This window comes from Brachyistius frenatus, unplaced genomic scaffold (genome assembly GCF_029030835.1).
Source record: "Brachyistius frenatus isolate BFR_SWC_R1_liver_20210118 unplaced genomic scaffold, ASM2903083v1 Contig_20, whole genome shotgun sequence".
Classification (NCBI taxonomy): domain Eukaryota; kingdom Metazoa; phylum Chordata; class Actinopteri; family Embiotocidae; genus Brachyistius; species Brachyistius frenatus.
The window spans coordinates 1,510,327-1,538,280 of NW_027210619.1; the positions used below are offsets into that span (position 1 = coordinate 1,510,327).

Consider the following 27,954-nt stretch of genomic DNA (forward strand, 5'->3'; position numbering starts at 1 on the left):
TGGCTGGTGGAGGAATCCTATATTTTTAGTAACGATATCAATAGTCTACAGCACACTCTGACCTCAGGGCGTGAGCTAGAGTGAGAGAGGGAGAGGAAGGGGTGAGAATGAGAGATTGAGGCGAGCTAGAAGCAGAGGAGGACAGTGACAGAGGAAGAGGAGGCAGCACTGAAGAAGAGGGATGATATCATGTCACAGTGACAGTGAATGATGGACTGCATGTACAACTCCCACCAGTGAGTGCTGGAGTTTCAGTTACACAGAGGCAGATGCTGTCAAGGTTGGAGAAAAGGTTGTGTAAAAGGAGTCAAGAGTCGACATCAGATATACATCATGTGAAAAAATTACCTAGTTGGATTTATTTATTTTTTTAAACACCATTACAGGCTGCATTTTCTGTGATATTTGCCTCCATTTGACACTTCTCAGTAGTGTAAAGCGGTTTAGAAACAAATTACCGACCACTGAAGAACTTCATCTGCCACTTGAAAATTGTAACCATATGAAATTCATGAAAACACGAAAGTCGTTTAATATGTAAAAACTCAATAAAATTATACAAACATGAACCTCAATGTTTTTCCCGCCACAGCAGCATGTTTGGCAGCAAATACTTTTATATTAGTTTAAATTTCTCCAGTCATCTAATGGACCAAACTATCCTTAGTTGTGTTTATTCTGCTCTACATCCTTCTCCCACATTCACTGCCTGAACACCATTAGTAGCGAATATATAATAATAATAATAATAAGACCAGATCATAATATTGACGTAGAGGCCGGGACAAGACAAGACAAGACAAGACAAGGCACGCATATCAGCAGTCAACTACAGAGATATTTCAAAGAGATACTAGCAACAACAGTAAATTCTAACAACGTGATTTATAGACAGTGACATAAAACAATGCAGTAAAGCATTTACAGTGCAGAACTGACAGAAAAGACAAACAGAGAGGCAGAGAGATGAAGGGCAGATAGAGAAGGAGAGAGGGAGGTGGAGAGGGAGATGGGAAGTTGATGAGATTTTAATGTGAAGGTCAACTTGTTATAACTCAGATCTCTACGGGGATATTAGTCCCATCATGATGCTGGAGGGGCTGCGGGGGGGGCTAAGGGGGCGGGGGGGGGGGTTTACTTCAGAAGAGGAAGAAGAGGAGGGAGTGAAAGTGAGGTGCTTGAGAGGTGGTTTTGCTGGTTCGACAACTCCAGTATCCACAGTAAACAGAGGGGTCAGCATCTTCTCCGTGTGTGAGCGTGTGCACATGCTGGAGATTGCACTTTTGAGCGCGAGTATGTGTGAAAGTGAGGGAGAGGGAGCGAGCGTGACAGGGAGGCGTGTGGAGAAGACAAAGCGAGAGAGGCTATGCATGTTTGTTTCTCAGCGGCTTCACACAACATCACAGAATGAGACGTTCTTCTCGTGTCAGAGTTTTGTTTTCAGTAAGTTTATTTTTATGTTTTTCCCGCACAATAAACAAAAAAAAAGTTAAGTAAACTAACAGATACATAAATTTTCTATAGTACGATCTATTATTGATCATCATATATTGTATCTATCATATATAAGGATTGTGTGCTGTCACATGTGACTTCAACTCTTGCTGAGCTAAAATAACCTTTCACAATTAAAGGGGTAAACATCTGCATTCAAAGCAAAACTGCATGATTTTGTTTCTCCAGATGACAAATAGATAATTTGAGATAATAAATATTATGCTGACACAGAATGAGAACAAAAAGAAAATATCATACAGACGCATTAAGTAAATAAAACATATTTCTGTGTGAAATGATCAGCTGGTTTGTGAGATAAGAGCACTGGGATGGGTTTATTAAACTGCATGTTTGCAGCCAGATAGTGTTTAATGACAGCACTGCTATTATTTTTCCATGTATTGAACAGTCCCAGAGAGCCTCACTTTTAATTACTCCGAATCAATGCCGTGATTACGTCATTACACAGCAAAAAACTTTTTGGTATACACAAGTAAAATCCCAAGTGTGTGTCGTGTACATGTACAAACTAACAAGCCTCTTGTTCGGAAAATACATTATCAAGAGGCATTTTTCCCCCCTAAACCTGCATCACAAACACCACTGCAGTTACAGGAAGTCATTAAGTTGTAGTGTAGAAAGGCTTAATTCCTCAGCTTGCTTGAGAATAATAGTGGAAAAAATGATGGAATTAAAAAAAAATGATGCAGCTCAAACTGTAGCTGTGAATGTGAAGACTTCCTTCCAGTGACAATAGATTCCAACAGTGTGAGCCTGAGCTGTGGGGGCAGTGCTGTAGCCTACACTAGCTGTCACATTGTGCCCGCTGCATTGTTTAAGCGTCTCAGTGGGTCATGTGAACTCACTGGTGTGACGTTAAACTCAGAGGTCGAGCCGGGCCAGAGGAATCGGTCTGAGTGCTTCCGCTGGAGGCCTATCTATTAAAAAAAATGGCTACCTGCTCAGTTTGCTTCATAGTAAAAGTGTCATCTAGCTGGAAAAGCTAATATACTCACACACAAATAGAATGAGATATTTATTTAGAAAGACACATTTTTAGTGCAGTTGATGCTGAGTTATTGCAATAGGCATAAACACCATATTTAACCTTTTAAGAAACTTTTTAAATGGCAATATGATGAAAAGGTGTCTTGTTTTGCTCTACGAGTAGAAACCTGAATGGGAAAATATCATTGTTTGGTAAATTGCAGCTGCGCACAACACAGGAGGATTTGAGTTAAAGTAATGAAAAAAAAAAGTTGTGAAGTTAAACAGGTATATCTTTCTTGGATAATCTAATACTATAAAAACTAGCTGCATGCAGAGAGATTAATTTATCGGGATCGTACAACAGAACTCTTACATCAAGTTAAGAGACTTCTTATAAAAAAAACCTCTAAGATGGCAATCCATAATACTGGCTTTGTTTGCAGTGTTGATACACAGTCAGAGTTAATAAACATACATCAAACAGAGTGCGCGAATATCAAGGTGTCTTGGCATTTTCATGTAAACGTCAGAATTTGGTTATGAGAGATGTAATACTCACTTCTTGTTTTCATGTTCAAATTGTCTGCTATAAAACTATTATTGGAAGAATAAGAGGGTAAACTGGAGACACTTGTTGGAGCAGGTTTGGGAGCCCTTTTTAAACAGCGGTGAGAGGAGAGGGGGCAAAGTCTGGGTTGAGGAAGGTGAAGCCCTGGAAGTCTTCCTGCTGGATGGCTGCGAGTATGTCCGGGTCGGAGGGAGTGAGCGCTGATGGAGCTGCTGTGAAGAACTTGTCAAAGTTTTCACCTTTCTTCCCACCCTGGTGAAGAAGGAGGAGGCACGTACACACAAGATAAAGATTAGGGCACACGTTCACACATGCATGACTGTATCCACATTACACTTTTCATCCTTTTCCTCCTGAACATAAACATTACAAATATGCAACTAAAAAGAATCCACCCCCGCATCTCTTTTTCTCATCCACACCCTGCTTTTCTCTCTCTGCAGAGCCACACCTACTGCAGGAAGAAAGCTGGTCACATCTCTTTTCTAGCTCCTTAACAGCACATGACAGCAGTTCTGCAGGATGATATGAATCTCATTTGGCTAATGGGCCTGGCCTCTAACCCCTGAGCATACACAGCTCACTCAAGGCGCACCTCACTATTGGCCAGCAGGTCAGCAAACTGGGGAGTAGAAGGCTAATGATGACACATATTTGCATATGGGAGGAGCAGGCGAGACCCCAAGGTCATAAGGTCCTGTCTGTTATGACTGGACTGTGTGCACCTGAGCGCTCAAAGCCCTTCTGTATGAACCAGCAGGGGGGATGATAGAGAGGAAACGGGGGAATGTGGGAGAGGAAGGAGGTGATAGGGCCGTTTGAACAGAGAGAAGAGGGAGTGACATGGCCAACACAATGTGGAAGACTGAGAGAGGAAACATGCAGGGAAACGGGGGACAGCGTGGGAGTCAGAGAGAGACAAGACAGATGGAAGAAAGTGACAGCTCCAATTCCCTAAAAGTGTCCTCGGAGAGACAGAGAAGACAGAGGACAACACAGAGGAGGAGGGGGAGGAGAGAGGAGAGAGACAGAAAGACAGAAAGACAGACAGACAGAAAGACAGACAGACAGACAGACAGACAGACAGACAGACAGACAGACAGACAGAAAGAAAGAAAGAAAGAAAGAAAGAAAGAAAGAAAGAAAGAAAGAAAGAAAGAAAGAAAGAAAGAAAGAAAGAAAGAAAGAAAGAAAGAAGTTCTACTGACAGTTCTGGGTTTGAAGGGTGGCTGGATCTCCAGTCTCTCCAGACGGTCCCAGTCAATCCAGCGGAAGAACGGATGCTCCCTGATCTCCCGCTCAGCATCCTCTCCTCCACCCAGGCGCTTGGCCGGGTGCTTCGTTAGGAGCTGAGGTAAGAGAGAGCGAAGAGAAGGAAGGGGAGAAAGGGAAGATATGAAGGTAATCGACAGATACAGTTAAATGTCTTCTGTTCATGTTCTGCTTCTGATCAAGTAAGTCAATGTGCATGGTAAGCCTATGCTGTATTTTTAAAGATTATGCAAAAGTATTTAAAAAAAAAAAAAATCAATATAATGTACTATGATTACATTTTTTGTTTTACATTTGTATCTTGATTGTGCTTTCAATTTAAAGGAATAGTTCAACATTTTGGAAAATATTCTTATTTGCTTTCTTGCATTGTTGGTTTTATCAAATAACTTGTGCATGTTTGGAATTATTTCTCAACTTCACATCACGACACTGCAGTTGCCAAGAATTAGCCTACAAACATTTTTATACCTATTTTTTATATAGATTGCATTAAACGTGTAAAATGCCAGTCAGTGAGGTTTACATGTGACCAGCTGTTTCCACTGTTTTCTGTGTTTATGCTGAGATAAACTAAAGGCTACTGGCTCCAGCATCACTTTCAACAGATGGATGAGATCAGAGTGGCGTCAATCTCCTCATCCCAACTCTGTGTCAGAAAGCAAATAAGCATATTTCATAAAACGCAGAATGATTCCTTTAGATAGTCAACAATGAACACAGTTAATAATATTTAAAGCACCTTTCCAGATATGTAATAAAACATATACAAAATCCTGCGCTTGAAACACTAATGTTTTGTTTTTGTTTTCCCACAAAAGAAAGTTCAATTATCTTGTTTAACCTCTTACAATTATATTTACTCCTTCTACCTCTTAAAAATTCCAGAATTAAAATTGATATGATCATATATTTCATTTTAGAAGTTTAACTGCTGAATACAGGATGTCTCTGTAAATTTCTTTCTGAGAGTATGTGCACGGAAGGATTCAATTTTCCTCATCACACTGTAAGCTAAATATTGGACCGAGATTGGCTTAAAAAATGATTGTGATGTCACTAATCATGCTCGCCCATTAAAGTCTGATTTTCAAATCAGAAACTCTGCACATACTTCATTTTGAAGCTCAAACATTAAAGAGTAAGAATAGGAGGAAAAGCACATTTCTGAGAGGAGAAGTTTAAATGTATAATTTTTTAAATGTACATAATCAGAATGTATTCTGAATAACATACACGTTTATCTCCATTTTCTGTGTGCAGAAAGTTTAATTAAAGAGTAGAAACTGACTTACTCCCTTGCAGATAGCGACTGCTTCACGAGACAGAGTTTTTGGGTATGTGACACTCTGCTCCATGATGGACTGAAACAGCTCCTCCTCGTCAATACCATCAAATGGAGGCTTGAAGGAAAAGAGAGAGAGAAGTTTAACCACAAACCTGTAGGCAAACTGATAGCAAATATAATGAAATTAAAGTTCTTTTGAATCTTTTTTGAAGTAATTACAAAGGGCTGTAGGCTTAAGTGTCTGTGCGCACAGGTCTATTGTGAGGGTTAAGCTGAGTGTTACCTGTCCTGCCAGCATTTCATACATCAGCACTCCATAGGACCACCAGTCCACTGCTTTATTATAGGGCTGATATGCCACAATCTAAAAGCATGGAGAGAAAATGAGAGAAGATAAAGGAGAAGAATGGCAGTGTGCAGATAAGGAAATAAAAAAAGAGGACATGGAGAGTGAGGGAAAGCAGAGTTGTAGCAGTCGGCTGCCCGGATGATACGCAGCTATCGGAGAGAGCAGTGCTAGAAAGCAGAGAGAGAGGGGAGGGGGGAGGAGGGGAATAAAGTACAGCATTAGGGGGGCTAAATGTATGCATGAGCTCAGAAATAATCAACACTCTACTTAGGATTTGTGTGTTTGTTTCCCTGGTGTGTGTGTGTGTGTGTGTGTGTGTGTGTGTGTGTGTGTGTGTGTGTGTGTGTGTGTGTGTGTGTGTGTGTGTGTGTGTGTGTGTGTGTGTGTGTGTGTGTGTACAGGGAAGGGGTGGTGTGAGGGAAGCACGAGGGAACAATTCCCAGCCCCTGGGGAAATATATTGTATCTCTTCCAAAATGGCAGATGCAGGGGAATCAATGGGTGTTTACATAAGAGGGTCAATACCCAGGGGTTCCACAGCAAGGTTTACAATATCAAAGACGTGCACAACGCTCACATCCTCACTATTTCACCCTCCACCAACCGAACACGCTCCTTCATTCTCTGAAATAAATTGTTTATGATCACCTCACACAGAAATGCGCACGTACGTATTTCAAACAATTTGTTAGTTAAACATTATACAGGCAGACAGTCACATTTTGCATATCAAAAGGGTGTGGAGAAAAAACATTTTCAGAGCGGTTGATATTTGCACTGACATCAATGAAATCCTTTTTACACTGTTCAGTTACTTTCCTTTGGTTTCACCCACAGAGGAGTAAATTTACCTTAAAGTATATTTTCACATATTTACAAACCAGTCATGAAAAATATTAGATGCAAACATGAGCACTGTTACAAAATCATACTGGCTATCAAAAGATATTTTCCTAACAAAACCCACTGTCTTCTTTCAGTGTGCAAATACATTGCTGACTTTGCCAAAGCCGACAAAGGTTGTGGGTTTTTAGTACAAAATTCCTTCTTTTTCTTGCTATCGATACACTGCAGCTCAAAGAAACACTGCCAGGGGAAATATAGAGCAAAAACTGCAGTAAGTTTTCATAATACCCACATAACTTGACAAAGTGAGACTGCCGAAGTCTTTATTAACATCAAATAAGCTTAAATACATTTGTCCCTTATTACCTGCAATGGAAGCATGTTAAAATAGATCTCTTAATGGCCAGTATGAGCAGGGGAAAGATTACAGCAAAGTTAACTATTTTATTTTATAAATGGAAGTTACACTGCAGCAGTGGAATGGCAAAACCAGTAATACAATGTCTGTCAAGGACAATAGTGATTTCCATGCAACAATCTCACAGCACAGTCACCCACAACTGCTAATTGAATCATGTGAAGTTAATTATTCAAAAATGATGACAAGGTCAGAGAGGACAGAGGAGACGAGCGGAGCTGCAGTGAAGCAACTTGCCATCTCGCAGCACTGCAACGCAGGTTAAGCAAACAACAGAGGGGTGAAATGTGGGGAAATAATGCATCTAAGGAACAAATGAGGGAAGTTTCAGGGGTGACTGTGGACCATAGACTGAGGGCAGGGGTCAGTGTACCTCAGGGGCAATGTAGTCGGGAGTGCCGCAGAAGGTGCGCGTGGTGTCGCACTCGAACATGCCCTCCCTGCACATCCCAAAGTCAGCTATCTTTATGTGGCCCTCACTGTCGAGCAGCACATTATCCAGCTTTAGATCCCTGACAGAGAAGGAGATAGATCAAACAGGTATGAATCATTTTGACAGATAACATCTTTATAACAGTCATTAGCTACAAACGACATGATGAATCTGTGTCATGTCTGTGTTCTGCGCTGCGCAGCGAAGACAGACCCGAACCAGGCCATGTTGGAGCAGCAGCCTGCTTCCTTACCTGTAGATGATGCCTTTGCTGTGGAGGAAGAAGAGGCCAACTGCTATCTCTGCTGCATAAAACCTGGAGGGAGAGAGGAGGAGGAGGAGGAGGAGGAGGGGGCACTCACTACTGGTTTCTTTTTGTTTGAAAGAATTGGTCAAGGTTTTCAACGATTTCAAAAGAGGATCATAACAAGAGGACAAGAGAGAGGGAATGGAGCTCGAGAGGGTGATGAAAGGGAGAGTAAGCACACAGATGAAAGGCAGGAAAATGAAGAAAGAGAGATGGAAATGAGCAACAGGGTAAGAATTAGTTTTAGATGATTGATCAAAGATTATTGATTTGATGAACAGCCAGGGGGAGGGAAAATGTAGATGAAAAGATGAAATTAGTGGGAGGAGAAAGTCAAGGGAAAAAGAAGAGGGCTGGCACTTGAGATGGTGATTTTATGAGTCACCAGGTATAATGAACAAAGCTGAGAGATGAGTGTGTGTGTGTGTGTGTGTGTGTGTGTGTGTGTGTGTGTGTGTGTGTGTGTGTGTGTGTGTGTGTGTGTGTGTGTGTGTGTGTGTGTGTGTGTGTGTGTGAAGGAACAGAGAATGAAAGAAAGGCAGGAAATGAGACTTTGTGTAGATGAGAACTGATTAAAGGTAAACCAAAGGAGCTTTTGGACTACATACGCTGCATGAGCTTCTTTGAACTTCCCAACTATCTGAATGTGAAACATCAGGTCTCCTCCGTTGACATATTCCATCACATAATACAGCCGGTCCTGCAGAAATAAAGCACACACATGGAAAAGCTCGTCATACATAATCACCCCTTGTCCGAATTAAAAAGCAATCTGTTAAATCCCCTCCTTCAGGACCAAGGACCTTGTTAAAGAAAGCAAGCTAATTATTTCATTTATTAATCGAAATTTGCCCAACCTGGACTGAAACAACTCCTGGGAGGACCATGCAGCCAAAAGGTCAGGCAGGTTTATGGACAATTTAAAGAAAGTTATGTGCTTCCTTTGGGACCATGTATACCTTCTACACACACACACACACACACACACACACACACACACACACACACACACACACACACACACACACACACACACACACACACACACACACACACACACACCTCAGTCTGGAAGGCGCAGTAGAGTGATGTGAGGAAGTGAGGGCGGGAGGAGAGCGCCAGAACCCTCCTTTCTACCATAGCGCTCTCCGTATCCTCGTCCTGGAAGAGGACATCTTTCTTCAGCACTTTCACCGCAAACAGACGCTCGCTGCCTCGCTCCTCTGCCAGCAGCACCTGTGCAGAAACAGCAGGAGGAGAGAAAGTCACTGAAGCAACCGGGAGACAGACGTGTATCTTTTTAAAGGAGCTACTGTAATGACTTCAAACTGCAGAGATCCATAAATAAAAAAATATATATATTTACACACGGCACGACACCGTCTGTCCGGTGCAACGAAATGAAAGTGCAAAAAGAAACATTGCTAAAAGCTGGCTTTAAATTCCACATTCACTTTTTCTCACAGTTGACACAACATGTAAACATGTCTGTGCATCAAACCTACAACTGTTTTTGTTTTTTTCCATCCCTTTGACACAAAATGCATTCAGACTCATATTTCTTGAATGTGCCTCTCACTCAAGCTTCATTCTCTCTCCAAATAAAACCATGCTAGTACTGTACTGCTCGCAGTTCTATGTGTTTTTTTTAGGTCATTGTGTTATGAATGACAAGGTGCTCTAGTTGGGAAAAACTAGTTCTACTGTTTAATAGGGTGCTTTTGAGGCACGTTTACAGTATTCTGACTATTTTATGCATGAAATTAAGTGCTACGTCAAGCTAGGACGTGTATCAAGAGCCAATGTGTTGAAAAATGTATAAAGTGGATAAATTGTGTAAGTGGAAAAAAAGAAAATTACCACTTTATGTGGACTGAGGCAATATTCAGTGCTGTGCGCATTTACCCAGACATGGTGAAATAAGTGAATGTAATGTTTAATTAAAGCTGATCAAAGCCTGAAGATTTCAACACACATTAATGTCTTGAGTGGAAAAAAAGCGATGCGGCTCTCGTGTTTTAATCAGCGATAAAAACACATTCAGCGGCTGTTTTCGCACTCGTATGAAATTGGCTGCTAGTGGATAGCTCCGAGCGCTAATGGTACTATAATTTTCCACAACGACAGCCACATGACCCAGGCTGTATAGTGAGAAAGATGTCGTCAGGAGTGGGGGAAAATGCTGACAACAACACTGTTTAAAATGGTCTTGCCTGCCTGCATTGCTGTGCTGTAATGGTCACTGGCTAGTGGAGACAAAGCATCTCATTTTACTTTCAAATAGTTGCAAGAAGTACAGAAAATTACATCGTTTCATTTTTTATAAATCGATGTGACTACACAAAGGCGTTCTTGAAAAAGGATGTGAGTGTGTGTTGACTGCGTGTATTTGTATGTAGGGCTATTGATGAACTGCCAGTCACTGAGAGAAATCCTGCCTTCCTCTGTAATAGTGTCTCCTACTCTGCCTCGTGGTTTCAAACTACCTCACATAAAAATGGGACTATTTTAAATGGGAATATTACAAATCTTAGTAACGTACTTTTTCTCTTCTCAGCTCTTGTTATCCCATTTCCTTTTGGTCATTTTGTCACTTTCTGCAGCATACTAATCCTCCTATCTTTCTCTGTCTGACTCTTTCTCACTTTCCCTCACTCAGCAGCCCCGGGGTCTGTCTCTCCTTTCTTGGGTCATTTTTTTTTTTTCGTCACTTCTTACGTAAGTTGAGTCTATTTCTCCTGTCCTCTGTAGACTCTCCTCTGACAGTTATGAAACAGCACAGGGGGATTTCAGAAGAGGAAGAAGGACTCAAAACTCTACTCTCTTCATTATGCCTCATCTACTGGGGAATTAAAGAGAAAATGAAGAGCAGAGGCTCCCTTGAAATGAACACCTCCAGGAGGGCTGCCTGTGTGTGGCATGTAGGAAGGCAGCCAGCCTAAGCTCACGACTGCTGACAACACAAAAGAAGTTAAGGGTTAAATGAATCATTTGGCAGTGGAAGGAGAGACAATCAGCATGTTAGTAAGAAAATACAAATTATGCTTTTCTGTGCCCAAGATGGGCTGTACAAAATGCCACTTGAAGGTCAAGTCCATCAATATCAGAAATGATTTAAAGCCAGGAATAATCTTTGTTGTATTCAGCATGAATGGCCTCTTTGATATCGCTTACAGCTGTTGGATCAGAGGTGCTGATTGTGTGAAGAAAGGATGACATTTCGTCTCAGAGGCTGCTGTTTTTACCTTGCCAAAGCTGCCTTTGCCCAGCACCATGAGGAAATTGAAGTCGAGGATGCCCACTTTGACTTTGCTGGGGCCTAGGGTGTGGAGAGGTGGACAGGAGGGGACCGGGGTCGAGGACAGGGACAGGGCTACAGGGAACGGTTCAGACAGCGGGGTGAGTATTGCCTGAGGCAGAGAGGGTGTTGTAGCATCTGGCTGAGGCTCCTGGAGAATCATAATGGGGAAGGTTGAGAGAGGAACGGTTGGATATGGTCCAGCACACAAACACACATACACACATACATGAACACCAGGGCCCTCTTCCTACCCCCGGATTTGGATTACAGTCAGGCAGAACACTCCTGCACCCTGCTGGATGCAGAGTGTAAGAGAGAAGGGAGGGAACTTGATATAATTTATGATCTAATTATTTAGCTACATCATCAGCATAAATCTTCCAATTTTTTTCTCAGACAGAATTGTAGACATCAGGACAGTTCAAGACCCTGACCCAGTGTGAGCAGTGGCAGCTGTTGTTTATTAGATGTAGATAATTATAAGCTGATAAAAACTCTGCCAAGGCCTAAGAATAAATGGTCATCAGCACAGTAAAAAATAAAGGCTGTCTCCACTCTCTGGTGAATACAGGTATAAATATCCCCTCAGCTGTTTTTTTTTTTTCTCACTATGACGACCAAGTGATGGCTTTATGTGCATATAAAGCAGACTGATTACTACCTCCAGGTCCGGGTCTGGCACAGGAATATTGTAGTACTCTCCCTCATCTTGCGCCAGTAGTTTGAACCAGCCGCAGATGGGACGCCTGAAGATCTCACTCACGCCGAACGACAGCGCTCCCATGAAATCGTTCCTAGACGTCCGGTCCCAGTCCCATACCTCCACGGACAGACGCCTGTCCCACTGGGTACCGCGCACTGAACTGGACAGTGTAATACAAAACGTTAAACTCACTGGGAACAGTTTGCCCAGTTTGTAAAACATACAACAAACAGAGAAAGATAATATTATTTCACTTATTTTTTTCATCTGAATTACATTTTCCAGAATATCTTAATTTGATGTAAAATAAAAGAATAAAAAAATAAATAAATAAATAAAAAAAAAATATATATATATATATATAGGTAAGAAAAGGGTAAATGTGAGTAATCTCAATTTCTGAGTTCATTTATTTTATCTGTAGCAAATTTTGTGCCAGAATCCTGTACATCTTCCACCTTGAATTAAAGCTCACAGGGACTCACAAGGTGAAACTCTCATTCCAGATGGGATTGAGTGTTGAGCGAATGGTCTTAGTCTTCTGTTTGCTGTGGCTTTTCGGGTCTGGAATCAATTTCAGTTTAACATACGGGTCTGACAAGCCATTCGGGTCCATGGGCATCAGGTTACGAGCCTCCCGCACTGCAGAGAGAGAGCAGAAAGAGACATTTCTCATTAACTGTGAAATCCTGTTTTTAATTTGAAACCACACTTGTCATTATCTGGCCGGACCTCTCACCTGTAACATAGACGTCCTCGTCTTCTCCTCTAATGGTCAGGTGGATTCTTCCTCTCTTCTCTGTGTGATCCTGCCCACAGAGGCTGGGGACGCTGGTCTCACACCGCCGATGGACGTTCATGTCACAACCTCAGCACACAAGGATACACAAAACACAAAGTATGAATGAACACATGCATGGGTGCCAGACACACGGACTAGAATGCAAAAGACACAGTAATCAGTTTATAGCCAGTAGGAGGTTAGCATCACTTAGCACAAAGGCTAAAAACATGTGTGTGTGTGTGTGTGTGTGTGTGTGTGGTGGGGAGGGGGGGGGGAGACAACAAGCCAAAATTCTGTAAGGAGGAAACAAAAGATATATATGCAAACAATTAAAAAAAAATTACAAGTTGTGGTTTTACAGGAGGTCATGTGTCAGACTATTTTACAGGATGAAAGAGTTTTCTGGAGTTGCCACTGGTGCCAAACTTGTCATCTAAACTCAAGCACATTACTCAAAATGTCAAACTTTCAATTTATGCGAAACCAAAATACAAACTAATTGTTTCTGGAGCAGTTTTTGTTTCCCCAGATGGAGGTTGAGTCTCGATAATGTGTCTGTGCTGTGCGAGCTGATTTTGTCCCTACAACGTCATTCATATAAGTACACAGGCACAGAGATTTATTACACTCCTGTATGGGACCATGATGCAGAATGTGGTGAAACTCACAGGTACATTTCATGCCCTGGTGTATGAGGCCGTACAGCAGGGAGCCACAGTGGTCGCAGAACGTGGGACTGGAGTATGTCTGGATCTTAAATGCGTGTCGACTCTTCAGGTCCTGAAATGAAACAAAAACAACCTGCATTGAGAACTCACCTACACACAAACACACAGTGACCACAGAAGAGACTGTGAGTACACACATTTACACACAGAGTATGATTAGTGGAGAGATGTTGAGTGGGGTATTCATGGCCAAGCCAATTAGATTTCTCCACAGGGAGAGGACATACAGTGCATCTAGGCAAGACTGCTTGTGTGCCAGTGTGTATGTGTTGTGCAGAGAGGGATGAATCATTTTTATCTCTCTTCAGCTCATCAGACCACCCTACCACCGCGCTTCACACACCACCTTCTCCCAAACTGTTTCCCTCCCTCGTTGCTCTGAGTCGCTATTTAAAAACACGGTCACCCTGTTTCTCTTCTTTCCCTCTGTGTGTATTCCTTTCACTATCTCATCCTTTTTCACTCAAACACACACACACACACACACACACACACACACACACACACACACACACACACACACACACACACACACACACACACACACACACACACACACACACACACACACACACACACACACACACACACACATAGTTTCCCCTTGACCTGAATTCTGAGGCAGTTTATTTGGCTGGTAGGGGAAAAAAAAAAAAAAAAACGTGAGGGAAAGACACATCTCCCTGAAATCCTCAAAATGCCACACAGAGGAAGATTGAGCAGTCGACTGCTCTCTCCCCCCTCTAATTCTCACTCTTATCAGTCACTCCCACCCGCCACCTGTGTCTCCCCCACTCTATCTCAAACTTTCTGCATTTCTGAGGCCTTGTAGGATGACATGACATGAGTGCAGACGTCACAGATGGGACAAGGCTGTGCAACGTGAAGGATGTATGGATTGACGGATGAGTCACACACACGTGTTACTGGCAACGAGCGGATGCCTACATGATGATGATGATGACGGTGTAACTCTCGACAAAAAAATGGATAACAAGACAGTCAAAGTGAAAGCGCTGTGATGGATGTACACATGACACATCTGCTCACATCGGGTGTGGGGGCCGTCACAGAGCCGGGACAAGTGAAGGTCACAAACTCATGACATCTTTTGTGGACCACAAAACTGCAAACTAGAAAAAAACAGAAGAAAAATACATTTGGTCAATTTTACAGGGAAATATATTTGAGAAGATCCATAGTGCAAGAAAAGGCTATAACAGCAGGTTCATCTTTACCTTGACATTGGAATCCTTGCTTGCCGATGCCCCTGAGTGAGAGAGGACCGTGGATTAAGACACAAAAACAATATTCTCTAGTCTTTTTTTTTTTTAGACATACTGAAGATTGAAATATTTAGCTTCTGACACAGAGATAGTGGTGTTGCATTATTCTGTGCTGCATTAAGACCAATAAACATCCAGACACAAGTTGAGAACAAACTCTCTCATTAAAAAACCAAACACCACTCGCTGTTAAACACTAAAACAATTTGATAAATAAAGTCGTTATGTTAGGTTTGAGTGTTTTTCCTCACATTGCTGACCAAGTCGGGCACATACACACACCAACACAATCCACTATTTAAATAACTGCAATGTTGGCTAGTTTCCAGCGTCTCCTCTGCGCTTTAATTGAATAATTAAAGCCAATGATTGACTAAAGAGTCCACTCAGCAGCCTGCCTGTTGTGAATCCAGTTATGATTAGGAGGTTTAGAAAGGCAGACAAGTGAGACACCGCCGAGAGCTTGTCCAAAATCACACTGGAGACGCCCAGAGGTTCATAGGAAACTGACCATAATCACTGATCTACAATCAGTTCACCATCTGGCTGAGTAATAATTAAAGATAGGGTTGCAGAGGGTAATCTGATCCTTGATCAGCATTCAACAGAAGTCTTTGTCTGCTGCACTTCATCTATGAGGCCAGTTCTGCTGTTTGACCAGCAGAGAGCATTAGACAACCAGATATGGATTCGGAGAGAATTCAGTGTTGCTAGCTGGACAGATATAACGGAATTTGGTGTGGAGGATAACTGAAGTTTTAAATTCAATGATGGACTGAAAAAAACCTCTTAAACAAATACAGTTAAACCAATAGTTGCCATAAAAATCATCTCACTAACCGAACCTGAACCGTGTCTTTGCAAAGGCCTTTTTTTAAAAGAGAGACTTTGACACGTTACAATAGAAAATTACATGGGTAAATAATGAAATGAACTATGGCTGAAATCAATTTAGCTGCTTAAGTTTAAGACTCTTGCTACTGTACATGCTGGCTCACTGTCACGGCTCACTCATTTGAAGAGAACAGTGCCTTGTTGTCAGGAATGTTATTAGAAATGAATTTGCTTTTCCTACTAAATCAGAATTAGAGATGAATTGCTACTGGATCTGTCCTTAGCAGTGCATTTTCTAATTCAGTGACTTCAAGGCATTAGAACCAGTGTTTTTAATTTATGACCCTTAATATTACTAAGATAAGACTGAACTGTGACACAAAGCAATGTAATCTTTAGTATTTTCAGACAATTTAACTCAATTATTAACTGAAGGAGCCAAACGAGGAATGACCCATTCACTTTTAGACCCTGACTTAATAAACAAGATATTAACAGTCACAAATTAGAACTATCCGGCCTTTAATTAATTTAGTCATCCCCCAGGGGCCTCCAACACCCAGGTTGAAAGCCGCTGCTCTGACATCTTGTATGAAGGAACACAGTTTTCACCCTGAACTAAGTGCTGCTACCGCGTCCAAGACAGCAGTCAGTTTGGAGAAATGTCCTGAAAGATACCCAGAGGCTGCTGGCACGTACAGCGCCCTGCATCCGACATACACCCCCGCCATATGTCCAAACACACAACCGCGTACACACACACACACACACACACACACACACACACACACACACACACACACACACACACACACACACACACACACACACACACACACACACACACACACACACACACACACACACACACTGCTGTGGCTTCATTAGACAGAACAAGCTCACAGCATGTTCTTTATTCATTTAAAAGAAACATCTTTTGCTTTTGTTCTTAATGTATATTAATGTGTCTACACTGAATGTTTAGGCACTGGCACCTTACTTGACTACTGACTTCTACTGTTGTAAAGTTTTAAAGGCAATGTTGCAATTTCTTCCAACAAATTCACCAGCAAATACTCTGCAGGTTAAGAATTGCAAAGAAAACATATCACAACCATTTTTCTCTGAATGTCAGATTTTCATGAATAAAAACAATGGCCCTGTTTTTTTTTTCTTATCAAGAGAAAGTACATTTTCACAACAAATCCCACAGGTTATCTAAGATATGTGGAAGAATATATAGTCCAGAAGTAGCAGCTGTAGATCTAGCGCCACCATGGAACAACTACAGCAAAAAAAAAAAAAAGTACTGTACATACTAGAATGCTAAACTTGTATCACTGCAAAACAGATTACATTTTAGAATTAGCATTGTAAATATCTTAGTTCTTTTTACGGGTTAGTTCAGTTTACTCGTTAAAAAGACAAAGACTCAGCCTGAGAAAACAGTCTTGTAATGTATTCTGTCACTCTGGAGGAACTTACAAAAGTCTTGTGAACTGTCAGTAGTATCTTGGAGGTCTGCACATATATAGCAGTCTCAACGCATTTTACAGTTTGCCTCCCATTCACCCACTCACACATTCACACACCGATAGCGGCAGAGCTGCCATGCAAGGTGCTCGCCTGTCATTGGGAGCAGCTCGGAGTTCAGTGTCTTTCCAAAGGAAACTTAAGTATGTAGACAGGAGCTATCCCAGTTTGGGTTTGACACTGAAACCTTTTGAGAATGGCATTACAAACTCTGGGCTTAGCTTCCTATTAGGATGCCACACTAGAGTTTAAAAGTCTGAATATCTCTGGCATTGCTGCATCAGTTTTGACCCTTCATTTTTTTTAATGTGTCCCTTGTGAGACCCCCAAATTAAGTACCGGTTTAAGATCTGAATAATTCCTCCACCGCTGCTGTCTTTGTGTGTGTGTGTGTGTGTGTGTGTGTGTGTGTGTGTGTGTGTGTGTGTGTGTGTGTGTGTGTGTGTGTGTGTGTGTGTGTGTGTGTGTGTGTGCGTGTTCTGCAAGCAAATGTGCAAACACTCACACTGGAATAAAGTTCATGTCCTAATTGAGTTCGTAACTGTATTTATCTCAGCGCACATGAAGTTCCTACAGTAACTCCTGGATTGTGTGGGCAGCAGTGTGGAGGGGAGGTTATATGATCGGATCATGTCAGTGTGGGTAGTTTCTCCAGCAGGCAGCTGGAATGGGTGAAAGAGATAAAAAAAAGTGCAGAGAAAGTCAGGCCTAAATGGAGTGGTGGGATGCCTGAGGAGGCGGCTTATGAACTGCCGGGGTGTTTTCTGTGTAAATGTGCAGCTGTGTGTGATTTTGTGTGTGTGTTACCATATGAAGTCGGTGCAGTGGCTGCAGAAGGTGGGCTGTTTGAAGAAGCGTGCTGTGAACTGATGGTCTTTCACCTCAACAATCCGCTTGTGTTTGAGCGCTCCCTTCCTCTGGAACACGGGCACCCTGGGCGGAGGGGAGAGGGGCGAGGGCAGAGGGGAGGCACCGGGGGAGGTTGCAGATGTAGGGGAGGCCAGTGTCAACGGTGACAGGGAGGGGGAAGGGGAGACTGGGGTAGACATAATGCCTGGAGGATACAGTAGAAAGTCGAGAGGGGGGGAGAGGGGGAATGGATGATGAGTGTCAGTAAGGAGGGCTCAGAGCTGTATAGGCGGAAAACCTTGAACATGGGAGAGAGAGCGGAAAGGAGGAAGCAAGGACGAGGAGGAGGAGCAGGAGGAGGTGGAAGGATGAAAAGTGTAATGGGTCATGGTAGAGATGGGAGTTGTATTAATGGGATAGGGTAGGTAGCAGAGAGAAAGATCGAGGCAGTATGAATGAACCGGAAGTGCAGAAGGAGATGGAGGGAGCAAAGGGAAAGCGACAGGTACGGAGTGAAAGAGAGAAGAGAGGCATAATGAAGGAGACAGGGAGGTTAATTCACATACAGAGACAGAAGTCTCCTAAGAGACTCTGAGACGCTAAACGATTAGTGCAACTCACTGTGTGTCCCACATACTGCCTGTCCATGTATCTCCCTCCCTCTGTATATCTCCATCTCCCTGCAGCTATGACTACCCAACACCCCCTGGTCGTTATGTCAACTGTACCTCCTGTTGCCATGTCAACAACACCCCCACCAGCTGCTCCAATATTAGAGCCTGTATCCTCTCTCGTCTCTCTGCCTGCCCTTATTAGCAATTAGTCCCATTTCTGAAGAAAAGTTTGGACCAGAATAATATGTGCACGTCTATAGGGAATGAGATGTGCTGGGAAAAGTGCAAAATGGCATATATTAGATGGAGAGACTGTGGTGCAAGAGTTGCACACTACTAAATGATAAATGAAACACCAACAGAGATTTAATGAATAAATAAATAAGCCCATAGCAAAAACCCATGCCAGAAAAAATTGTGATGAAATAATGGTGTCTCAGCAAAGAAGCAGAAGCAAATCAATCAAAAGGGTGAAAGAGGGAATGGTAGGAAAAATGGCACAGTGCTCGGAAATTAGTAAAATAATGACAAGAAGAAAAATATGCTCTAAAACTGCACAGCCCCGTACGGGAAAGACAATAAAAACTCAATACCTGAATTTGTGGTAATTTTTGGGGGAAAGTCTCGACCAAGAGGCGGCTTTCTTCTCTTCCTCGCCTCCTCTCTTCGGATGAAGCACTAAGGTGTCACACCTGTAGCTTGTTACCTCAAAAAAAGAGAACAATGGGAAGAAAAAAACAACAGAAAAGCCAAAGAAGCAGTGGCCAGCAGAGAAGAATGAGCTCCCCCCCAAAAAAAGACAAACTTATTACTACAAAATTGGTAAGCAACAAGCGGTTTGAGAGATTCAAGCTTTCTAGGAACCAAAGATAGAGGAGTGAAGTATATATCCGTTAACCCAGAGGCAGGGTGAGGAGGAGGACGAGATAGAGAGGTGGTATTCTCTTTCCAAGATTGATTCTGTTTTTTACTGGGAAGAGGACGAGAGAGGAAGAGAAGAAGAGAGAGAGAGAGAGAGAGAGAGAGAGAGAGAGAGGAGAAAGATTGAGGGGAATAGGCGGGCGATTCATTTTGAAATCTGGGTTACTTCTCTCAGGAGAGGGTGAGGGAGGTAGAGGAAGGAGGACGGATGAGACAGAAGCTGCCATTTTGCCACCACCAATACAGTATGGACAAGCTCGTGCCAACTGTCTCTCACTTCCTCTTGTGCCAGACGGAGAGAGGAAAGGGAGAGGAGAGACAGCATTCAGTCTGGAAGAGAGAAACAGAGCGCTTCAGAGGTGGAGAGTACAAGAAATGGTGAGTTAGGCACAGCTAAAACTGGAAATGAGTCGCAGTCTGCGATCCAAACGACTAATGGATCAACAGGCCTGTAAAATAAGAAACCCTGTTAATCTATTCTGCAACAGTGCTGCTACAAGATGTTCACTGCATTTCAATGTTCAGAGATCAGAGAAATTGGTGACATGACAACACTGCTCTACTCTGCACTGAAACCAGGTCAGCTAAGCCTGATGGGAAGAGTAGTTTCCATGAGAGGGGCTGCTTGTCCATTGATTGCCCACATCCTGTCAAAGGCGCACACTGGCACGCGCGCACACACACACACACACACACACACACACACACACACACACACACACACACACACACACACACACGCACGCACACACACACACACACACACACGCACACGCACGCACGCACACACACACACGCGCACATACACACACACACACACACACGCGCGCACACACACACATTTGTCACATATGAGGACATCATATTAACCCCTCAACTCTCAACCGACCTGAATATGAGGCGGGAGAAAATTCTGCCACTGTAGTTTGAATGGCATCGGCAAATAAAAAACAGCCTCACAGTTCAAAAGGTGAAAAACATTTTGAGTACTCAATTGGATGGCAGTAGCAGCCACAGCAGCAATAATTCCTTACTCTGTAATAAAACTGTATGCAAATGATACTCTCTTTACCTTGTCTGTTGTCTATATGGGAACATACTTGTTGACACACTGTAAGAGTCCAAAAACAAAATGCTTCCAAGCTTTTAGTCCTTTCTTGTAAAAAAGAGGAGGAATGTTTAGAGGCACATTCACATTTATTGCAAATCAAACCGCAAAGGAATAGTGTAGCATTTTGGGAGATAAGCTTATTCACTTAGAGTCAGATGACAAAATTGACACCTCTCAAATGTAGTAAATATATATATATATATATATATATATATATATATATATATATAGTAAATGATATAGTAAATATGAAGCAGGAGCAAGCAGCTGGTTTAGTTTACCAAAAAAAGACTGTAAACAGTATGACAGAAAACCCCAACATGCACCTGTGAAGCTCTAAAAACAACACTTTATATCTTGTTTGTATGCAACCATTTTTTTTTTAGATAATGTGCCAAACTATTTCTTGGCCAAGCCAAGTTGCCAGGTAACCAGCAGAGACTTTGACTACAACAGAATACCATGTTAATTAATGAGCTTTAGAGGTTCTGGTAGGTGGGTGTATTTTTAGAGAGCCAGGCTTGCTGTTTCTCCCTGTTTCCAGTCTTGATGCTGAGCTGAAATAGCTAGGTGCTGGATCCGGTTTAATTTTCAGACATGAGAGAGTGGTCTTAATCTCTACATCCTACTCTCAGCAAGAAAGCAAAGAAGCATGTTTTCCAAACCATTTCTTTAAACTTAAATTCACAATGGTTCAAGTTTTTGGCCTCCGAATGGCAGTTGAGTTCCCATGAAGTGACAGTGTAAACAAATGTTTGTCATCACAATGCGAGTGATACAAGCGCACACACACACACAATTAATCACAGTCCATGTGTGTTTGTGGACTGCGGATGATCCTGGGAGACGAGAGCAGCAGGCGGGAGCATGGGGGCAGGCAAGCAGAGGAAGGGGTGGATTGGAGTGGGACAAAGAGACTGCGAGAGGGAGCGGAGGGTTGAAGGTCTAATTAATGGAAATGTAGGTTATTAGTCTCCTGATGAGGACACTGGCAGAGAATTAATTAACAATTATAATTAGCAAGATTGTTAGAGAGCAAAATGGTGTCAGCCAGTGAGATAAGAGTGAGCTATCGTGCATAAGTGTGTGTGTACGTTGGAGGTTGCCGGCATTGTGTGTCTTTATTTAAAAAAAATAAAACAGCTGTGTGAACATGCCCTATCTGACAATGATATATGTCATTTCAGCATTAGTCATGCAGAAACAGCAGCTGATTGGAAATGATAGGGGGCTTTCCTTCACACAAACCGCCACCAGACCTTTCTCTATACAGCTGCTTTTACTGCCTTCCCTTTCTGGCCCTTAAGACTCTTCATTGGTCTTATCTTGGATGAGTCACGTTCTTGTTCTGTTGTCACAAATAAATGAGTACGACGTCCTTGCATTGTGAGAGAGAGAGAGAAAGAGAGAAGAGGGCACAGAAATATGAGCTGCAGATCATGTAATCAGTGCATTGAACAACAAAACACATAAATGGCTCACAATGCTTCCTCTCCATGCGGCATGATGAGTAAGCACTTGTCACTCTGAAGTGTCTGTATCAATGTGCTTTTGCATGCCTATCCAAGCATGCTTTATAGTATTTGATCCTGGGCCATAAACGTGAGCAGCCAAGGATACATTGAGACTGTAAAGCACGAAGATGTACACTGAACTGGGAAATATATTGATATTGTGATATGAGACAAGACATGTCTTAGATTTTGGATATCATATGAAAATGTTGTTTTTCCTGGTTTTAAAGGCTGCATTTCAGTAAAGTGATGTCATTTTCTTACCTTACCAGACTGTTCCAGCTGTTCTATTATCTCTAGTACGCACTTTGTCATTATATCCACATTACTGATGATCATGCAGCCTATATGTACGCACATGCATAATGCAGTATGAAAAACACAGATTCGGCCAGCCAGATGGAGGGAAACGTCATAATACACAGAAAGAACTGCAGACAAAATGAAACAGGTAGATGACAAAAAAATGAGGATAGATCAGTGAACAGAGCATCCCCCCAAAACCACAATCTGTCTCTCAGTTATTACCAACAACTAGCCCCCACTCTCTTTTCCTCTCAGTCTACAGATGGCTATCTTATTATTTCTGATCATGGCTTAATGAAACAGAAAATTCTCCTCCGATAGAATCTTTTTTGGGGGAGCAATCAGCACTTTACCAATTACATGCATCCATTATCATCTAACGAGCGCTCACTCGCATCCAGCACAGACTTCAACCTGGCTGGCTGGCTGGCTGACTTTCTCCTCCAATGAAATTAAGGTAAATTGACTTGCCTAACTGTTGTTTGTGGAATCGGGGGAGAAGTGGTGTCTGAGGTAATCATATCTGCCTGTTAAATTGGTCTCTTCAGAACCAAATTGGCTCTGTTTGCTGGTATTGGTTTTCTGTTGGGGGAGTGCTTCTATTTGCTTTTTTTTTTTAATGAAGAGTGGTCCGCTGTGTTTTTGGAAGAGAGCAACAAACCTCCACACCAGTCAGATGAGACATTTGGCAGGTGATAATGGTCTGTCAACATGGCCTACAAACTCTCTGTACTGAAGCAAATAAGCCTGCTCTCCATGTTTATTTTACTGCTGACCTGCCTCTCATCACAACAACAAATACTGCTAAAATGGAAAGCCATTCAGACAAATGAGAGACATTTGAGTAAATGAAATCATACGTGAGGTAAAGTCATGGGGGCTGGTTTGTAGATGACCCAGGAGGTACACCTAACCATCGCAAACTGGTAACGTGCCAATGTGTTTAATATACCCTTTAAGGGTATTTCATAATTTTTTTAAATAACAGCATAATTTTTTACTTTTTATTTCTACTTCACTATTATAATTTCAATAAATAAAACATCTGTGTTTGGCAGGTACTGTCTCCACTGGGTGAAGGCTGAGTTTGAGGCCTTGAGCATAATGATATTAGGACCATGACCAAGCCAGTAGGTCATCAACTAACATGAGCAAAACAGGCACGTGAGCTGAAGCGTATTACTATTCACAGTATGTGCAAAATACTAACAAGAACTCAAAGCCTCAGCAGTCGTCTGCAAAACCGTTCTTACTGCTGCAGGGAGGAAAAGAAGGTTGTGAACAAAATGTGCTCGAGGGGAAGGATGAAAGCAGGAGGGTAGGAGTTTCGGGTAAGAGGGGCGATCGGATAATGAGGCGAGGGGAGAACAAGGTAAAGTCTGTGGATATCTTAATCTTCATCCCAGTTTTCTAGGGATGAATTCCCTTTGGGCAGGTGGCATTACACACACACACACACACACACACACACACACACACACACACACACACACACACACACACACACACACACACACACACACACACACACACACACACACACACACACACACACACACACACACACACACACACACAGGCAAACAAGGATGTAGTGTGAATAATTAGTGTGTCCTAGATGTGGTGGTGACCACACAATACAACAAACTCATGTTTCTGTTGATGTTACCGCTCTATTTTAAGGACTGTTAGCATACACAGCTATTCATTCTCTCCACTTTACAGTCTCAAAATAAGGCTTTAGAGACAAGCAAATCCCAGAGCATGAAAATACCAAAATGACTTACAAATATAGTGAACACAATGGGCGCTAAGAGCTGAAATGACTGTTCCATTAATTGTTCCGTTCATCCACAGAAAAACTGTTTTGACAGTAGATAATTCATTTAATTTGCAAAAATGCAAACCATTCTGTGGTTCCAGCTACTCAAATGTGAAAACAGCTTCTCTCTGTTTTACCTCCATGTAAATGAAATATCCATGAGTTTGCGCCTGTTGGTTGGACTAACAAGGCACTTTAAAGACATCATACAATGGAAAACTATAACGGACATTTTTTCATTACTTACGGAACATATTTACAGCCTCAGTCTACATCTTGAGTGTAAATCTTGAAGAAATCTGAGGCACTCAAGAGGGTGATTAATTGAAATGCCTTTAATCAGTCATGGCTATTAAATCATGGTAAAAACTAATGCCAACATGTGTCACTGTACTGGGTGACAGTTCATTGGTCCATACTGGTCATGTGACCACTGACCAACACATAAGGAACAGCCCAAAGGCCTGATGAAGGCCTTAGAGGCTGAAACACGTTGGCATAAGTTTTTACTATGATTGAATAGCCATGACTGATTAAAGGCTTTTTAATTAATCACCCTCTTGCCTCAGATTTCTTCAAGTTATCAACTCAAACTGTTTGATCCCCAAACTGAAGAGCACCAGAGGGACAACAATTCACACACTGACAGTTTTTTAGTCCACATCTTTTTTTGATCACCTAAAGATATTTGTTTAATTCCTGTTTTTCCTTGTTTTATCAGTGGGGCAGGAGGTGGTCAGTACCACTTTCAGGATGAGCTCAACACAGCAACAGAAAATACATGCTGCTTCTGTAATTGAAATAGCTTGATAGTGCGCATGCACAGCGAGGTAATTAAAATAAGCAGACAAATTTGCATTAAAAATGGTATTTGCATTATTGTGTAAACATGCTCTATGCTCATTACCATTACAACTAATGAAATAGCCACAAATACTGCTTGGAATGGTAAAAAGTATGCAAAAACACAGACACACATACTCAATGGAAACAAAAGACACGTTTACCTGCATGTTTTGTGTGTGTGTGTGTGTGTGTGTGTGTGTGTGTGTGTGTGTGTGTGTGTGTGTGTGTGTGTGTGTGTGTGTGTGTGTGTGTGTGTGTGTGTGTGTGTGTGTGTGTGTGTGTGTGTCTCTGTCTCTCTCTCTTTCACGCTCAAAAACAAGCAGTGTGGTATCAGCTGTGGGTCAGTTAGCTCATTTGTCCCTGGTCGTGGCCCAGTGCAGCTCATGTGAAAATGGAGGAAACGAGAGATTGGCTGTGTAGCTGAGGAAAAAAGAACGAGATGAAAGGATGCTTGGGATGTTTTTTTCAACTTCAGAGTTCAAGCTGATGAGTTGTAGAATCCTGCGGCACTGCACACATGATAAAAGAGAAACAGAACACTCTTTCCACATGTGTGTGAGTAATGTGTGTAGATATACAATACACATACAGATATTAAAGATAGAAATAAGATAAGAAAATGACATGATTCAGTACATAGCAAAATGTATAGACATTTCTAAAAAAAAATACATCTATCAGGGGTAACAGACAGCAGTGTCACCAACAGAGAAGTGGAAGGAACAACAGAGAAATTATCAATAAAATGCAGGAGAAGGAGAAATCTACCTGGAGGATAGAATGACTTTAAGGAAGGAATAACCAATGATAGAGTCAGGCAGAGTATAAATGAAATGACAGAGTCAGTCAGCGGAAACACAACCTAGAGAAAATCAAAACAGAAAGACGAAGGGATCCTGTTATTGGCAGAATACTGAGAAAGATGGAGGGTGGAGAGGTGCAGGAGCATCAGGCCACCGCACTGCATAGCAAGAAGATAACGAAAAAGTGTCGAGGCAGAATGAGAAGGAGAGACAAAAGACAGAACGAGAGTGAGAGAGTGTTAAGCCCGGCACTGCAGACATGCGTTACAAATCCCCAGGGAGCCGGTGGCAGATCAGTACAGGATCAATCTGCTGCACCTCAGCGGGGACGCAGCACACGCCTCCCATTCCCACACACCTCTCATGCGTGTGTGTGTGTGTGTGTGTGTGTGTGTGTGTGTGTGTGTGTGTGTGTGTGTGTGTGTGTGTGTGTGTGTGTGTGTGTGTGTGTGTGTGTGTGTGTGTGTGTGTGTGTGCGTGTATCACTATTCTGTATATGTGTGAATGCCTGCATGTGTGTGTGTGACCATGGAGTTGGAACTTAAGTGACTGAAGTCTGGGAGGAGCAGTAGCAAGGAGGAGAGGCGAGATGGAGGGAAAAAGAAGCAGGTGGGAAGGAGGCAGGAGTTCAACAGAGATTGCTGCGTTGGGTTCAGATATTCATCAACAGACCAATCCAGACCATATGTGTCTTAAAACTTCAAGATAGAAGCAGAGTTGGGCAGCATGCACTCGATGGAATGTATATTTAATCAAATGAAACTGGTATTCCCGTAGTTGATATCCATAAAAGCACTCAAAAGCAAACTACATCACTGCTGGCATCTAACTGTACTCAGCCAAAATGAATGATGGATCACAATGCGAATGATAGAAATCCCACATGGGAGATCAAGGATCAGTTTATCCCCTCCTCTCTCCGATCACAGTCATTAGAGAGAAAAGCATTACACTGACCTCAGATCAGTGTTTGGGGACACCATGATACAACTGCCTGTAACTCAATCTTATTAGAGCGTTAAGTCATTACTGCATGTACACACAGAGGCCTCACAATGTAATTAGCCATTAGCCCATCACACTGACAAAGCATGGCTAATTAGCAGATCGCAGGCACACGGGGAGCAGAACAAAACATATTTAAGACCCCCTCAACACTCCTTCACAATATCATGTCAGGTACTGTTTGGATGTTTTTTCACTCGACTGAGATGTATTTGTGAGGACATTTTTAACTTTGAGAACCAGATAAGAGATAATTAACAAAGGATGAAAATATTTTCCTGTGTTTTCCACTGTATTAAACTCTATGCTATTGCTGATGTAATGAACTCTGTCCATGACGTTTAAAAAACCCAATACGACACACACACACACACACACACGCACACCGAGGGCTAACAGTGCAAATATCATTCTACACAGTTCTATGGATGACTTCCCACAAAGCTTCATCAGGGTCAGGTCTGTTTAAAATTCAGTTTTGATCAGTAAAATCACATCCGTGTGTTTTAGCTGAAATAGAGCTGATCAGGTGGCTCTAACTCGTCCGCTGCTGGCTGGCTGAAGTCGAGAGTTGAGGTAGGGTGTTAGGTGTGTTGTTCTCTTTGAGGGCAAAATAAGTGGATTATGTTAGGTCAGCTCCGGCCAGATCAAAGCAAAAGTCTGACAAGAACCGAGAAACCTTTGAGAAATATGAGCTTGAGCTTGCGCGCGTGCGCGCGCACACACACACACACACACACACACACACACACACGAGTGCATGCATACAAATACACACACTTTGGACTGCCTGTCAGAGAAAGAAAATACTCTTTGAGCCCTCCATAAATGTACTTTGAAGGAGTCCTGACTGAGTAATAGCTTGTATGGAAAATACTGTCACAAGATAAAATAAACACTCACAGACACACATGCCACACTGCACAAAAACACATGCCACACTGCACAAAAACACAATCTAAAAGCTCCTTATTTATAATCGCAGTCGTGACAAAAAAAATTGGAAGGAAACACAGTAACACTGGCA

The 27,954-nt window shown here is 42.2% G+C and overlaps 1 protein-coding gene across 5 annotated transcripts; it reads right to left on the minus strand.

Moving 5' to 3' along the window:
- Positions 1-1,426: 1,426 nt before the first annotated feature.
- prkcg (protein kinase C, gamma) lies at positions 1,427-27,868 on the minus strand. 5 transcript variants are annotated; one of them, XM_069695770.1, is made up of 18 exons: positions 19,193-27,868; positions 18,714-18,935; positions 17,944-18,190; positions 14,722-14,753; positions 14,534-14,616; positions 13,424-13,535; positions 12,711-12,839; positions 12,457-12,613; positions 11,930-12,131; positions 11,213-11,416; positions 9,030-9,203; positions 8,576-8,667; positions 7,914-7,976; positions 7,601-7,739; positions 5,899-5,979; positions 5,623-5,730; positions 4,264-4,404; positions 1,427-3,307 (listed from the first exon to the last, which is right to left on the minus strand). In XM_069695770.1, the coding sequence occupies exons 2-18, from the start codon at positions 18,724-18,726 to the stop codon at positions 3,146-3,148; spliced, it is 2,139 nt and encodes a 712-aa protein (XP_069551871.1). In that variant the 5' UTR covers positions 18,727-18,935; positions 19,193-27,868; the 3' UTR covers positions 1,427-3,145. The 5 variants fall into 5 exon arrangements, with proteins under 5 accessions (XP_069551871.1, XP_069551870.1, XP_069551872.1 ...); XM_069695769.1 differs by having other exon boundaries at positions 18,607-18,935; XM_069695771.1 differs by having other exon boundaries at positions 17,944-18,283; positions 18,607-18,935; positions 19,193-23,936.
- Positions 27,869-27,954: the final 86 nt, after the last annotated feature.

Coding starts and splice junctions, on each gene's coding strand:
- prkcg (XM_069695769.1), bottom strand. CDS start 18,661: ATGGAGATATACAGAGGGAGGGAGATACATGGACAGGCAGTATGTGGG. Junction 5,731..5,898: donor ATGAAATGCTGGCAGGACAG/GTAACACTCAGC, acceptor TTTTCCTTCAAG/CCTCCATTTGATGGTATTGA. Junction 4,405..5,622: donor CAGTCGCTATCTGCAAGGGA/GTAAGTCAGTTT, acceptor CTCTTACCTCAG/CTCCTAACGAAGCACCCGGC.